Below are 16,489 nucleotides of genomic sequence, written 5' to 3' on the forward strand. Positions count from 1 at the left end.
GGAGATGGGCAAATGCTGAATGCTTTATTGGTATAACTGACTCTTGGTGGGGTGCGGGGCTTTTTTCAAACTGCTTTCAACATTCTAATTGATACATTTAAACCATAGGTTGTTTCTTGGGCCATAGAACACAACTGTCTCCGTTCTGTATCATTCGTGGGGTGCTCTTTTCTATGAATCCCTTTCCCCCACTTAACATTTCTTACTCTGAGCATGGGAGACAGCACTTAAATATTACTCATGTTTGTGAGTCCTGCACCTCCATTCACTCATTCCCTCTATTGCATGGAATTGGCTTGCTTTTACATGCTCAAACTATGAACCTTTCTCCCTACCGGCAAGAGTTCTTTTGTAGGATACTTTAATTATTCCCCCCGGTCATGCTAAGAATCTCTGTAAATATTTGTGTGCTTTGACTGCTTGGGTTCATGGGCATTATCACATGTATTCCTTTTATTTTAGGAAGTGGAGGAGGATGATCCAGTCCCTGAAATCCGCAAGGATCATTTTGAGGAGGCTATGCGCTTTGCCCGCCGCTCTGTCAGTGACAATGACATCAGGAAATATGAGATGTTTGCACAGACATTACAGCAAAGCCGTGGATTTGGCAGCTTCAGGTAACAACGCTTTGATGGAGGAGCACTGATTGTTTACAGGTCGTAAAAAATTATGAAGTAATACTGTTGGCGTTTATATGACGGTGAATTTTAATATTGGAGGTTTATATGTTACCACCACTAATTGAAATCTGTTGAGTTGCCTAGGTGTTTGCTACAAAAATCATGCAAGGGATTAATGCAGCTCTAATTCCTATTGTGTATGACGACACCATAAATCCATGAGAGCTTTCTTATTTATGTCAAATTACATGGATACTGGACATCAGTGCAGATTAGGTATGTTTCTATTCAGCACCTCCATAAGATTCCTCTGGCTCAAGAGGTGGTCAGTAGGACAAAATCTGCCCTAGTTGAGTCTCCTGTTCTTGTATTCCTGCTACATGCGCTGGAAGTTGAGCCATCTGACGAAACATACCAAAGGTGATCGTATAAACAGTAGCTTTACGAAGTCATCCTCCTTTCCAAAAACACAGCTGATCTTCACCTCAAACTGTTTCCCTTATGATTCGCAAAGATACTTTCTCTCTGGCAGAAAGTTTCTTCCTACATCAGATGGCTGCAAATTACTGCTTAGTCCAGTGGTTCCCAAACTTTTTTGACCCGTGGCTCCCTTGACCTAATTGGCAGTTGGCCGTGGCTCCCCACCATTTTTTTACGCGCACACCGGGGTGCAGCGGCGCACCCTTTGGGAACCACTGGTCTACATGAAGAATCAAGTCTAGACGTGATGAAGAATTCAGAGAGAAGCCATCACTATCATAAAACTTTATTTGCAATCACAAAGATCTTATAAAGTACATGTCAATGCATACATAGAGTAGTATAAAGTACTCCCACTAAAAGTAACCAGGATAGAGAAAGGATCAAGGAGCTCTGTGGCGTTACAAGAAGTTTACCTGAGGTGGGCTCTGATCATGGGTATCCGCAGAAATGTTTTCGGGGGGGGGGCAAATTTTTAACTTCATCACCATCCCCCTTGCACCCTTCTCCCCTCTGCCTTGCACCCTTCTCCCCTCTGCCTTGCACCCTTCTCCCCTGTCTTGCACCCTTCTCCCCCTCCTCGTTGCACCCTTCTCCCCTCTGCCTTGCACCCTTCTCCCCTCTGCCTTGCACCCTTCTCCCCTCTGCCTTGCACCCTTTCTCCCCTCTGCCTTGCACCCTTTCTCCCCTCTGCCTAGCACCCTTTCTCCCCTCTGCCTAGCACCCTTTCTCCCCTCTGCCTAGCACCCTTTCTCCCCTCACACTCACCAACATGCAGCAGTCACGAGTGACGACCCCTCAACGAGGAGTGAGGCAAAGACAGAAGCTGGCAGAGTGCGGCTGCATAAGGGCATAAGACGCCCACCCAACGCTCTCCAACAGGCCTCTCACCCTGCACGCACCCAATGCTCTCCACCAGGCCCCTGAACCTGCACCCACCCAACGCTCTCCACCAGGCCCCCCACCCTGCACCCACCCAACGCTCTCCACCAGGCCCCCCACCCTGCACCCACCGCTCTCCACCAGACCCCTGACCCTGCACCCACCCTACGCTCTCCACCAGGCTCCTAACCCTGCACCCACCCACCCAACGCTCTCCACCAGGACCCTGACCCTGCACCCACCCAACGTTCTCCACCAGGCCCCTGACCCCGCACCCACCCACCCAACGCTCTCCACCAGACCCCTGATCCTGCACCCACCCTACGCTCTCCACCAGGCTCCTAACCCTGCACCCACCCACCCAATGCTCTCCACCAGGACCCTGACCCTGCACCCACCCACCCAAGGATACATACATGTATTCTGTTTTTGTAGGCGCTGGGAGATTAAGTGATTTGCCCAGAATGACACAGGATTCTGAGCTGACATCGAGGGTCGAACCTCGTTCCCTAGCTCCAAAATTGGCAGCTCGCAGTTTCACTACATTTTGAGGATAATTATATATTTTTGTCAGACCCACATCCTGCACAGCGGCGCGGCGCCCCTGGCTTCCCTGCACGGCGCACCCGGGTGCCGCGGCGCACACTTTGGGAACCACAGATGTATGACATAGATATTAAGAGTGTACTCCCTGGACAGGTCCTGAGCATGGGTAGAGGAGGGGAGAAGATGGAGCTTGAGGTCCGAGCTACCCACTTTGGACCTGAGGAATTAGGTTTGATTCTGGTTTTAGCTCAACATCCTGTGATCCTGGGCAAATCACTTAATCTCTCCATATCTAAAAAAGGAACATGTCCTTATGAAATGTCAACGGTGCTCATGTAAAGCACTCCAGTATGTTTGGGTTGGGTTTGCTCTATATAAAAATTGAGGGGAAAAAATAAAAAAATTAGTTTAATTTACTCTTTCAATGCTATTTGCATCTAAATAATCGACGGTGCTCATGACTCCACAAGGAGCATGACCCCCCTCCTGCGCTGCAACACCTTCCTTTCTGCCACTGACCAGCATCTCTATCACAGCTCATCAGCAGCTGAAAGAGTTGATTGCCACCCCCCCCCCCCTCCCTCCCTCCGCCGGCAGCCGTGATGCTCTGCTTCAGAAAGGCAGAGAGTAGGGGCAGAGCCACCTATTCATCACGGAGGCGAAAGTGACACATTCTTAGTGTGACTTTCACACTGCCTTTCCCAGATCGTGCGCGGCGCCCCTGGCTCCTGATAACGGCGCACCAGGGCGCCGCGGCGCACAGTTTGGGAACCACAGGCTTAGTCATTCATGATAAAGGAGTTCAGACAATCCTCAATATTTTGTCCACTATTGTGCGGTTTGCACAAGCATTACCTCTGCAAAGCAAACCATATCTAGGTGGATAGTGTGCTGTAGAAATAATTCCTTCCAGAAGGTAAACGGGCCTCTAATGGGTAACTGCTACTGCTGCCGTGAAGTATGTTTCCATTCGCATAGGCGCTACTCTGAAGAAGGGACCATATTTTCTGTTAACATGCACATCACAGGTCTTCAAAATGTATAAGACATACTCCTTCCCAACCCCGGTCCACCACCAACCCCATGGGACAGCCAAAAGGTTTTTGCATTGGCTGCCTTGAAGCATCCTGTGGTCGTTGGTTATTGAAATTAAGCTTATACTCTTAGAAAACCATTCAGTGAATTTACTCCAGTTCCTTTTTAGTAGATTAAATTAATAGGAGTCGGTGTGATCTTCAGAGAAGATAATGGAGTTCATGCAGATTAAAAAGGGATCGGTAAATAGCTAAAGGAGTTATTATACGATAAAATGAAGTGGGCTAGGATTGGATGAGCATTACACTCTGACCACCTTTAAGACCCAGTAAAAGCACTGTGAGATACTTACTGCTTCAGCTTCCCCTTCAGAGATCTATCGTGCCCCGTTATGGAGCCCCCCTCTCACATGAAAAACATTACAGAAACTCATCTGGGAAAAGGAACTTTTCTTTTTCTAAATTGGCCTACCTCTACTAAGACATCAAGGCTGTCAAGCACAGAGTTCAGAAGAAAGCTGTGAGGTGGACTGGTAAGCATCGGTGATTAGACCTCAAATGTATACAGGTTGATTGCACAGCTGCAACAGCTATAAGTTCTAGAGCACCTTTGTAACCATCTGTTCGAGGCATATGGGTTGCCGACCACACACTAGTGCATAGATCGCCATCTGGTGGTGGGCCCAGATTATTACACTTTGTTGTTGTCTTGGAAGAGTCTTTGTCTGTTAGATGACTCCTCCTGTAGTTCTTAGTGCACATGGGCATCGACTCCATCTTCAGATTGTTTTTTTCCGCCATTGGGCTGTTTATCGTTCGGTCCCGTTACCGATCTCCTTTCGACTTCCAGTCCTGCATCATACCATCGGTATCGTCTTCGATAGTAATCCGAGTTACCCGCGTCGAAGAAAGGCATGCGCTTCTTGATTCCAGCGTTCGTCAGGGCCGTCTGGCCCAACTGCGCCATTGGGCCTTTGGCTCATGCAAAGAACACCCTTCAAGAAGTGCCCCCGGTGTGGACACAAATTTCCCCACACTGATCTTCATGAGGTTTACAATATGTGCTTGTCCCTAGAGCACGAAAGTCGAGATTGCCAGGCCTGCGCTTCGTTCCGGTCCAAGAAAACCATCAGAGCTCGAAGAGTCATGGCGCAGTTCTCTTCCGACACCAGACCTCCTCATAGACGAGGCTCCGATCGAGCTAGAGTCCGAAGAACAGCAGGACGACATTGTTACCGAAGCAGAGGATTCAGCTTCCGGAGCGGAGGGACAATCAGAAGATGACTATCTTCTTCCAGCTGGTCAACATGTCGTGAGTACAAGCGTCGACCCTGTTCACCCCCCCTCCCCCGCCCCCCATACCGGTGCAGACTTCGGTTCCACCTCCGGGTCAAGGTGCACACCGACCAAAACCTTCGGACGCCCCGCCTTCTGGCTCGGCATCGAAGAATCCAAAAAAGCCTCCAGTTCACTCTGGCTTGAGCCAGTCTGTCGGTTCCGACAAGCCGAAGGTCCTCAAACCAAAACTAACTCCGGCACCGAAGCAGCCCTTGGTACCGAAACCGGTCGAGCTGAAAACAAGCTCAGCACCGAAAGCTGTCCCCAAGTCTATCGAACCGAAGACTACTCAGGTTCCGAAAAAAATCGACCAAAAGCCCACCTCTGCACCGAAACACACTTCAGCTCCGAAGGTCGATGATCCCAAACGCACTTCGGGACCAGTAATTCCAGATCCAAAAAGATCCGATCCGAAAAAGAAACATGATTCCAAGTCTTCGGAACCGAAACCAAGATCTGCTCCAAAGACCGCAATAGACACTGTAAAAACTTCTAAGCAATTCGGTCCCAAGCAAGATAAATTGGCACCGAGAAAGGATACTTCTGCAGAGCTTTTCTAACCAGATCCAAAACAAAAGACTCTTCCTATTCATCCAAAGACTGGACATGTAATTACAGTGCCTGAAAAGAGGAAAATGGACACTCCCAAGCCACCTCCAGTTCCTCTTAAAAACATGCTCAAACTTCCCCCATAAGAATTCCTTCACCATTGCTAGAGTTACCAATAGACATTTCTCCTGCACACTCACCATCCATTACACATATTCCTACAGCACAGGATGAGGACTATGTAGACAATTATTCACAGGGGGTAGAAAGTGAGCAACACATGGATGACACAGATGACACTGACAATATACCTGGGCCATCAGATGATCCCTGGGAATATTATAGTGCGCCAGATGCACCAGATCTGCCACAAGATGACACATACCCTTCTAGACCATCTCCTCCAGATGACACTATTGGGTTTACACAGCTCATTCATAGAGCAGCTACTTTTCATGGAGTGGACTTACATACAGATCCAGCGGAAGAAGACTTCCTTATGGATACAATACTGTTGTCACATAAAACCACAACCACATTACCAATACTTAATGGAGTGGTAAAACATGCACCAGAGGTATTCAAAGACCACATCAGAGCCAGGGTAATTAACCCCAGACTAGAAAAAAAAGTGTAAAGCGGCTCCAACTGACGCAGCATGCATCAAAGGTCAGCTGCCATTAGACTCATTAGTAGTCTCTAATGTGAGGAAAAGAGTTAACTCGCAGACAACAGGGGATGCTCCACCCCCTGATAAGGAGTCTAAGCTTTTAGATGCTTCAGGAAAATGCACCATCTCACAAGCACCCAATGTCAAGCTTTGTTAGCAAGATCTGATCGAGCTCATTATGATGCGCTAGAAACACTTATGCAACATTTACCAGAACAATATAAAGCCAGGGCTTCTGACTTAATACAGGAAGGCAAGGTTATTACCAATACCTCAATCCGCTGTGCGTTAGATGCTGCTGACACAACCTCCAGGGCAATAAATACAGGAGTACTGTTACGCAGACATGCCTGGTTACGCATCTCTGGGTTCAAGCTAGAAGTACAGATCAGTATCCTAAATCAACCCTTTGACCAGCAACATCTTTTTGGTCCAACAGTTGACCACGCACTAGAGAAAATGAAAAAAAGATACTGATCAGGCAAAATCCATGGGAGCCTTACAAACTCAGACCCACCTAGCGTCCTTTTGTCGCTCCTCTTACAGGGGTGCCTCTAAAGGTTTTCAAACTGACAACACCTCCTCTTATAAAGCGCCCACCCGAACCTCGCCCAGTAGGTTATTTCAGAGGAGGATATAGAGGTAACAACAATAAAGGTAGAGGCAGAGGCAACAACAACCGCAATGCCTCTACTCCCAAACAGTGACTTCCCTCCCATCCCCCCAGACCATTCCACTTCTGTCGGGGGGAGGACATTTTAACATTTCCTACCTGACTGGAACTCCTTCACTCCAGACAGGTCGGTAAGACAAATAATTCAGTGTTCGAGGCATATGGGCTGCAGATGGTACATTTATGAATAGATCGCCATCTGGTGTTGGGCTCGGATGATTGCACTTGTTTTTCTTCTGGAGAAGTCTTTGTCGTCATAGATGACTCCTCCTCTTGGTGTTAGTGCGCATGGGCATCGGCTCCATCCTTAGATTGTTTTTTTCCGCCATCGGGTTCGGATGAGGATCGAAGCGCTCCGGACCGACTTCAATAAAGGTTATATTCGGCGCGTAACCCTTTCCAATTCGACGGTATTGTTATCGAACGCGACTCCAATTCCATCTCGACGCGTTTCGAAGAACGACGACTACGAGAAGACCAGCTCGACGTAGTCCAGCCCGGAGTCCATGGAAAGGACTCCATTCAAAAAATGTCCAACGTGTGGTGCTAAGTTCCCACACAAGGACCTACACGAAGTGTGCAACCTCTGCTTGTCCCCTGAACACGAATCCAGGGACTGTGAGGCCTGTGCAGCATTTTCTTCAAAATCGACGATTAGAAACCGTCGAGCCCGAAGACACGAGGTATCGAGAATGCAGTCACAAGCAATCCCGGAGCTGTTCGAGGACCAGAACAGGAGGAAGAGGAGGTCGACGAAGCGGGGTCAGAAGTGGACGAGTCCGACGTCGAGGAAATCGACGTCCAGCAAACCGTGAGTGACGACGTCCCTTTACCAAAGAACAGACCCCGCACGGTGTCGACCCGGCCCTCGAGCCCGGTCAGACAACCGAAAAAAGTTTCCGACGCCCCGCCTTCGGGCCCGGCAACGAAACCGAAACACTCGGTCTCCCATCATGGTGGTTCCGATAGACGACCCACATCGACACCGAAGCTCCATGTCAAAGAAAGCTCGAAGTCGAAACAGTCCATGTCGACACCGAAACACGTTTCGACGTCAAACACCCTCGACACCGGGGACATCGTCGACACCGAAAACATCGGATCCGAATAAAATCTCGGTGCCGAAAACACAAATGGACAGTCGGAAGAAAAAACACCTTTCGGACCCGAAAACTGCGGTACCGACACAGGAATATAAAACAGATCCTAAACAAAAGACTCTGTTTATTGATCCACAAACTGGCAAGGTAGTCACAGAACTACCTAAAAAGAGGAAGAATGAACAGTCGGACGACAGGACTCATCCGAAGAAGAGAACAATGGGGACAAATACAACTCCTCCCCATTCTCCAAAACCTAGAGACACACCCTCTTCTCCTCTTCCTCACAATAGGCCAAATATTCCTCCCACACGACCATCTACACCTACAACAGATGTAGAAAGTGACACAGGGGAGGGAGAACATCCTGGGGATGATGAAGACACAATCCCAGAGGAGGCAGACCCATGGGAAGAGTACAATGTAGGGTCAGATAACGATAACGACCCTGAACTGTATCCTTCAAAACCTTCACCTCCTGATGATAATACTGGTTTTGCGCAACTCATTAATAGAGCAGCAAAATACCACAAGGTAGAACTACATGCAGAACCTCAAATAGAGGATTTCTTATTAGAAACACTACCTACTACACAAAGAACATCAGGAACACTACAATGCTTAAGGGCCTTCTCACTCACACATCAGAAATATTCAAAGACCCGGTGAGGGCTAGGGTACTGAACCCAAGGATTGATAAGAAATATAGAGCAGCTCCAAAAGACCCAATATTCATTAAAGGGCAAATTCCTCTAGACTCACTAGTAGTCACAAACGCTCGTAAGAGAGCAAACTCTTTATCTACAGGAGAAGCTCCACCTCCTGACAAAGAGTCTAAGCTAATAGATGCCTCTGGTAAGAGGGTAGCATCTCAAGCGGCAAACAGCTGGCGCATAGCTAATACACAAGCACTACTTGCAAGGTATGACAGAGCGCATTATGATGAGTTAGAAAAGCTCATCACACATCTCCCTAACGAACATCAAAAGAGAGCAGATCAACTGATACAGGAAGGGAAGTTAATTACTAACACTTCAATCAAGTGCGCCCTAGACGCGGCAGACACTGCAGCAAGATCTATAAACACAAGCATCATGTTAAGGAGACCTGCATGGCTCAGGGTTTCAGGGTTCAAACAAGAGGTACAAACATCATTACTGAACCAACTTTTTGATGAGAAAACACTTTTCGGCACAGGGACAGATGAGGCCTTAGAAAAGATGGAAAAGGATACGGAAACGGCTAAATCAATGGGAGCATTGCAACAGCCGACACAAAGAGGTTCCTTTCGTAGGTCCACCTATAGAGGAGGATCCAAAAAATACAGGTACAAGCCAGCAACAAACCTCTTTTACACCTACATCACCCAGAGGTAATTCTAGAGGTAGTTACAGAGGTAACAACAACAAAGGTAGAGGTCGCGGAAACAACAACAACCGTAACTCTCCAACCCCAAAGCAGTGACTTCATACAGCTCCCCCCAGACCATATAACACCGGTCGGGGGACGCCTATCACAGTTCCTACCTGTCTGGGAAAACATCACATCAGACAGGTGGGTGAGACAAATTATCCAACATGGTTATTGCCTGGAACTCACATCTACCCCACCAAACATCCCCCCCAAACAGCGTCCAATGAAACAAGATCACCTGACACTGTTAAAACAAGAAGTACTATCCCTACTAGAAAAGCATGCCATAGAGAAGGTTCCACAGCACCAACAAGGAACAGGAGTATACTCCCTATACTTCCTAATTCCCAAAAAGGACGGGTCTCTAAGGCCAATACTGGACCTGAGACCTCAACGCATACATAAATTCGGAACATTTCCACATGGTCACGCTCCAACAAGTACTTCCTTTACTGAAGAAAGGGGACTTTCTTTCTACACTGGATCTAAAAGACGCTTACTTTCATATCCCAATTCACAAAGCCCACAGGAAATACCTCAGGTTTGTGGTAGAAGGACAACATTATCAGTTCAAAGTCCTTCCGTTTGGTGTCACAACGGCACCAAGGGTGTTCACAAAATGCCTGGCAGTGGTGGCAGCTCACCTAAGAAGACAACAAATACATGTCTTCCCATACTTGGACGACTGGCTAATAAAAGCCAAGTCACAAGAGGAATGTCTTCAAAACACACAATACCATATGCCAAACTACAAATGCGTCCGCTACAAGAATGCTTAGCGACACAGTGGAATCAGGCTCAAGGACAGATTACAGATCTGGTGTTGGTAGACGACCGCACACACCGCTCTCTGAAGTGGTGGAACACAACAAATATTGCCAAGGGGCGGTCGTTCCTAGAACCGATTCCACAGGTGACAATAACAGCGGACGCATCGCTCACAGGATGGGGAGCACATATGGAGAAATACACAGTACAAGGAAGGTGGAGTGTGCAGGAAAAAAGACTGCACATCAATCATCTAGAACTACTAGCAGTGTTTCTAGCATTGAAAGCCTTACAAATACATGTTGCCAACAAAGCAGTCCTGATCAGAACAGACAACATGACAGCAATGTATTATATTCAAAAACAGGGGGGGACGCACTCTCTCCAACTATCCGGACTAGCACAGGAAATCTGGAGATGGGCCATTCCTCAAAACATCTATCTGTTAGCCGAACACCTACCAGGAGTCCAAAACCAGATAGCAGACATCTTAAGCAGACAGTCGGAACAAATACACGAATGGGAACTGCACCAACAAATACTGCAGCCATTCTTCCAAAGATGGGGACAGCAAGAGATAGACCTCTTTGCCACTCATCAGAACGCAAAATGCCAAAGCTTCGCGTCCAGGTACCCACACCACCTGTCGCAGGGCAATGAGTTATGGATAAATTGGTCCAACAAATTGGCATACGCTTTTCCCCCTCTCCCACTAATCCCATTAGTGGTCAGGAAGCTGCAACAACACTCAATGACCATGATACTAGTAGCACCCACGTGGGCAAGACAACCGTGGTTCACCACGCTCCTGCAACTCTCACAAGTGCCACATCAAAAGCTAAGAATTCTACCCATGCACCTTACACAGAACCATGGAGAAATAATGCACCAAGATCCCACACAACTGAACCTAGCGATCTGGCTCCTGAAATCCTAGAATTTGGGTACTTAGATCTACCCCCAAATTGCATGGAGATAATTAAACAAGCGAGACGTCCCACCACCAGAGCATGCTATGCAGCTAAGTGGAAGAGGTTTGCTATACACTGTACTACTAATAATATCAACCCTCTGGACGTATCAACAAGGGAGATTATTTGCTACTTACTACACTTACAGCAATGTAATCTCGCGTACACATCTATCAGAGTACATTTAGCAGCTATAGCAGCGTACCTGCAAAACAGGCAGCATATATCACTGTTCAGAGTGCCAGCGATAAAAGCCTTCATGGAAGGCCTTAAAAGAGTCATTCCACCAAGATTACCACCTTCCCCGGTCTGGAACCTCAACGTAGTACTCACCAGACTAATGGGACCACCTTTCGAACCTATGCATAGGTGCGAGATACAATTCCTTACATGGAAGGTGGCGTTCCTTATAGCCATTACCTCACTCAGGAGAGTAAGTGAATTACAGGCATTGACAATACAAGAACCATTCCTACAGTTACACCAGAATAAAGTGGTTCTTAGAACAAACCCAAAGTTCTTGCCTAAAGTAATTTCAGCATTTCACATCAACCAGCCAGTGGAGCTACCAGTCTTTTTTCCAAAGCCACAGACGGTAGCAGAAAGGGCTCTATATACACTAGATGTCAAAAGAGCCATTTTGTACTACATAGAAAGGACATAAAACTTCAGGAAAACTAAACAACTATTTGTAGCATTTTCCCCAACACATAAGGGCAATCCTATCTCTAAAGCAGGCATCGCTAGATGGATTGTAAGATGTATACAGATATGTTACATTAAAGCAAAGAGAACATTAACTGTTCCTCCTAGAGCTCATTCTACACGAAAGCTAGGAGCATCTATGGCATTCTTAGGGAACATTCCCCTAGATGACATATGTAGAGCAGCAACTTGGTCTACACCACATACATTCACAAAGCACTACTGTGTTGATGTACAGGCTACACAACAAGCCAGAGTGGGCCAAGCTGTATTAAAAACTCTATTTCAAACAGTTGCGACAGACACTGGTGACCACCGCTAGGGAGGTAACTGCTGTACAATCTATTCATAAATGTACCATCTGCAGCCCATATGCCTCGAACGGAATATGCTACTTACCAGTATGCATCTGTTCTTGGCATAGAGGGCTGCAGAGTGGTACATGCCCTCCCTGCCTCCCCGGAAACCTGTGTCTGTCCCAACATTATCTTATTTAGATACATTTACATGGGCATATCTTTATGTATTATACTACACTACTCCATCTAACCCTACTATGGCAAAACAATCTAAGGATGGAGCCGATGCCCATGCGCACTAACACCAAGAGGAGGAGTCATCTATGACGACAAAGACTTCTCCAGAAGAAAAACAAGTGCAATCATCCGAGCCCAACACCAGATGGCGATCTATTCATAAATGTACCACTCTGCAGCCCTCTATGCCAAGAACAGATGCATACTGGTAAGTAGCATATTCCTTATGTCTTCCCATACCTAGATGACTGGTTAATAAACTCCAAGTCGTACCACCAATGTGTACAGCACACGCATCAGACCATCTGTCTGTTACACAAGCTAGGATTCACAGTAAATCAAAAGAAGTCACATCTCCGACCATCCCTGTCTCAACAGTATCTGGGTGCCACAATAGATACCTCCAAAGCAATTGCATCCCCAAATCGAACAAGGATACAAAGTATGCAAGCTCTTATACAAAAGTTCCAGCCACAGCACTCGCTACCAGCTCAAGTGTTCATGCAATTAATCGGAATGATGCATTTTCATAGTGCCACACGCAAGACTCCAAATGCGACCCATACAAGAGTGCTTAGAAAGTCAGTGGAATCAGGCTCCACAACAAATAACAGATCTGGTGGTGGTGGACGACCGGGCGCATCTCTCTACAGTCGTGGAACACCAAAAACCTTTCCAAGGGCCTGACGTTCATAGAGCCTATTCCACAAGTGGTGCTAACCACAGACTCATCTCTCACAGGATGGGAAGTGCATTTGGAACAACACACAGTACAAGCCACATAGACACCCCAACAAAAGCTACTCCACATAAATCATCTGGAGTTGCTAGCAATTTTTCTAGCTCTAAAATAGTTTCAACATTATCTATCAAACAAGGTTGTACTAGTCCGTACAGACAATATAACTGCCATGTATTACATCCAAAAACAGGGAGGAACACACTCTTTACAGCTCTCCCGGCTGGCGCAAAGCATATGGAGGTGGGCCATTCCTCAAAAAATCTTTGTTAGCAGAACATACCAGTAGCTCACAATCCAATTGCAGATCTGTTAAGTCGTTAAAGACAACAGATACACGAGTGGGAACTTCATCCTCAAATTCTTCAACCTTTCTTTCACAAGTGGGGCCAACCAGAGATAGATCTGTTCGCCACACACCGCAACTCCAAATGCCCAAGCTTCGCCGCCAGATATCCACACCCATTGTCCAAAGGCAATGCGATATGGATGAGCTGGTCAAACAAATTTGCGTACGCTTTTCCACCTCTCACTAATTCAGTTAGTGGTACGCAAGCTACAGCAACATTCCCTCACATTGATTCTTATAGCACCAACGTGGGCAAGACCACCGTGGTACACCAAACTATTAGAACTCTCAGTAGTACCACATCAAAAATTAAAACTCTCTCCACATCTACTGACACAGAACCATGGAGACATCATGCATCCAGACCCAATGCAGCTCAACCTAGTGATTTGGCACCTGAGGTCTTAGAATTTGGATACCTCAATCTTCCACCAGATTGCATGAATGTCATAAAAGAAGCGAAACGCCCCACCACTAGAGCATGCTATGCAGCCTAATGGAAAAGGTGCACAAATAACATTAACCCATTAGATGTGTCTATCCAAAACATCATATACTACCTGCTCAATCTACAAAGATGTAGTTTAGCGTACTCCGCAATCAGGTTACATCTTGATGCTGTAGCAGCCTACCTTCAAAACGGACAACATTTGTCATTATTTAGAGTACCTGCCATCAAAGCGTTCATGGTAGGACTCAAAATAATAATTCCTCTCACTAGACTTATGGGTCCTCCATTTGAACCATTGTAGAAGTGTGAATTACAGTTCCTTACATGGAAAGTTGCTTTTTAGTTGCTATTACCTCACTCAGAAGAGTGAGAACCAGGCATTAACAATTCAAGAACCATTCATACAACTACATCACAACAAAGTGGTTCTTAAAACAAACCCAAAATTCCTTCCAAAAGTCATTTCACCGTTCCACCTTAACCAATCTATTGAGCTGCCAGTATTCTTTTCTCAACAACAATACATTAGATGTAAAAAGAGCGCTCCTAGACTACATTGATAGGACAAAACCATTTCGTAAAACAAAACAATTGTTTGTTTGTGTCCTTTTCTCCTCCACATAAAGGTAATCCCATTTCAAAAGCTGGGATTCCAAGGTGGATTGTTAAATGCATTCAAATTTGTAACCAAAAAGCAAAACACACACTATCCATTCCCCCTAGGGCTCATTCCACCCGTAAAATAGGGGCATCTATGGCATTCCTAGGAAATACACCCCCAGATGATATCTGTAAAGCAGCTACATGGTCTACACCGCACACATTTACAAAACACTACTGTATAGATGTGCAAGCAAAACAACAAGCTAGTGGGGGCCAGGCTGTACTCAAGACATTATTTCAAACTACTGCAACAGATACTGGTGGTCGCCGCTAGGGGAGAAAACTGCTACGCAATCAATGCACTAGTGTGTGATCTGCAGCCCATATTCCTTGAACAGAAAATGCTACTTCTGTAGTAGGGGATCTCTGTGTATAGTCATAATCTAAGGAATAGTCCCCCCCCTACCCCCCCCTTGTGTGTGGACACCGGACTCCCCTGCTACCTATATCTGTTCCAGTAATATCTTAATTAGAAACCCAAGACATGGACATCTTTTTCTGCACTCCTTCAACTCCATCATTTCCCCAATGGCGAAAAACAATCTGAAGATAGAGGCGATGCCTATGCGCACTAAGATCTACAGGAGTCATCATCTAACAAAGACTCTTCCAAGACAAGAACAAAGTGTAATCATCCGGGCCCACCACCAGATGGCGATCTATGCACTAGTGTGTGGCTAGCAGCCCTACATGCCAAGAACAGATGCATACTGGTAAGTAGCATTTTCCATGGGATGCAGACCACACACTAGTGCATTAATTGCATAGCAGTTTTCTCCCTTAGCGGCGACCAGGGGCCCTGTGGAGCTCGGAATCATGGAGCGAATGAATATAGGATGAATTCAGGGTGTCTGATATTGTAAAGTTGTATTCTGTTTTGCCTCTTTATTTTGGCTAGCCGTACAAACTTAATGAACTGGTGATTGTCCACTAATCTTATTTTCCTATGTCTTACGGATAGCTGTATTAACGTGTTTGCTTCCGTTCTGTTGAAGTCTATTAAAACTTGGATCTCTTTTCATAGGTTCCCATCAGGCAGCCAACCCGGAGCTGGACCAAGCCAAGGCTCTGCGCCAGGAAGTGGTGGCAACGTGTACAATGAAGACAATGATGACGATCTGTATGGTTAAAGCACTTATTTTAGCTGGACCAAAAACAACTGGCAGGCCGCCGCTCCACGTTGTGCAGATATTCCAGTGTTCATGGACTTCTTGGCTTCTTCATTCCTCAGTCAGAACAGCGTAGCTGCGTCTCCGACTTGTTGGTTTTTTTCTTTTGTACAGGGGCTTTTTGTTGCAAAAGCAGTTTTCGTTTATTTCCAAGGCAGTGCAGTCAATTAAACAGAGTGGATTCATTTTCTGGGAAATTACTTCCATTCTGTTTGATTTCATTTGTCCGATTTCCCGCAGCTTTAGAAGTGGGTGCAACGCTAGCCTGTGTCAAAATGGTAATAAAACTGAAAACAAAACAAAAATATTTTTCAAAAAACAAGCAAAGAACTTTTATTTCCTTTTCCAATGTCAGTAAAGGGGCACAATGTTAAAACTTATTATAAATTAAAAGATCTTCACCTGAACCGAGAATAAGTTAAATGCTTGTTTTTTAAATATTTTTTTTAATCAAGTTTGTAGAATGTTTTACTTGAATTTGGTTTTCCTCAGTATGCTTGAGAAAAATGCATCAACTGAACGATTCCTCATAATTCGCAAATGCACATAAGGAATATGCTTCATTCTGTAGCTTCAGGCTAATTTTGTTCTGCAGTGTTGTTGACTCCACAGTAGGCAAATAATTCTTTAGACTAAGAAAGACCGCTTTCTTCTGATGGAATTTTAAACCAGAGATGAGTAAGGAATTCGTGAATGATTGTAACTTGAATTTTTGGGTACACACTTGCCATCTGCCTAGTTTCTCGATTCTGTGTTCCAACGTGGAAGACAGCTATTGCACAGTACTCTGAAAATGGAGGTTTCCTTTGCATCACAGCAACGTCATTTGGGAA

At 45.9% G+C, this 16,489-nt stretch overlaps 1 protein-coding gene across 1 annotated transcript in view; it reads left to right on the top strand.

Moving 5' to 3' along the window:
• Window positions 1-16,065, top strand: part of VCP (valosin containing protein) — a 103,856-nt gene extending 87,791 nt beyond the window's left edge. Inside the window, exons 16-17 of the mRNA XM_078674682.1 lie at window positions 463-617; window positions 15,512-16,065. Of these exons, the coding sequence (XP_078530808.1) occupies window positions 463-617; window positions 15,512-15,617 (261 nt within the window). The 3' untranslated portion in view covers window positions 15,618-16,065. The remainder of the gene's footprint in view (window positions 1-462; window positions 618-15,511) is intronic.
• The last annotated feature ends 424 nt before the right edge of the window (window positions 16,066-16,489 follow it).

The sequence above is a fragment of the Lissotriton helveticus genome, chromosome 2_1, assembly GCF_964261635.1.
Source record: "Lissotriton helveticus chromosome 2_1, aLisHel1.1, whole genome shotgun sequence".
Lineage (NCBI taxonomy): Eukaryota > Metazoa > Chordata > Amphibia > Caudata > Salamandridae > Lissotriton > Lissotriton helveticus.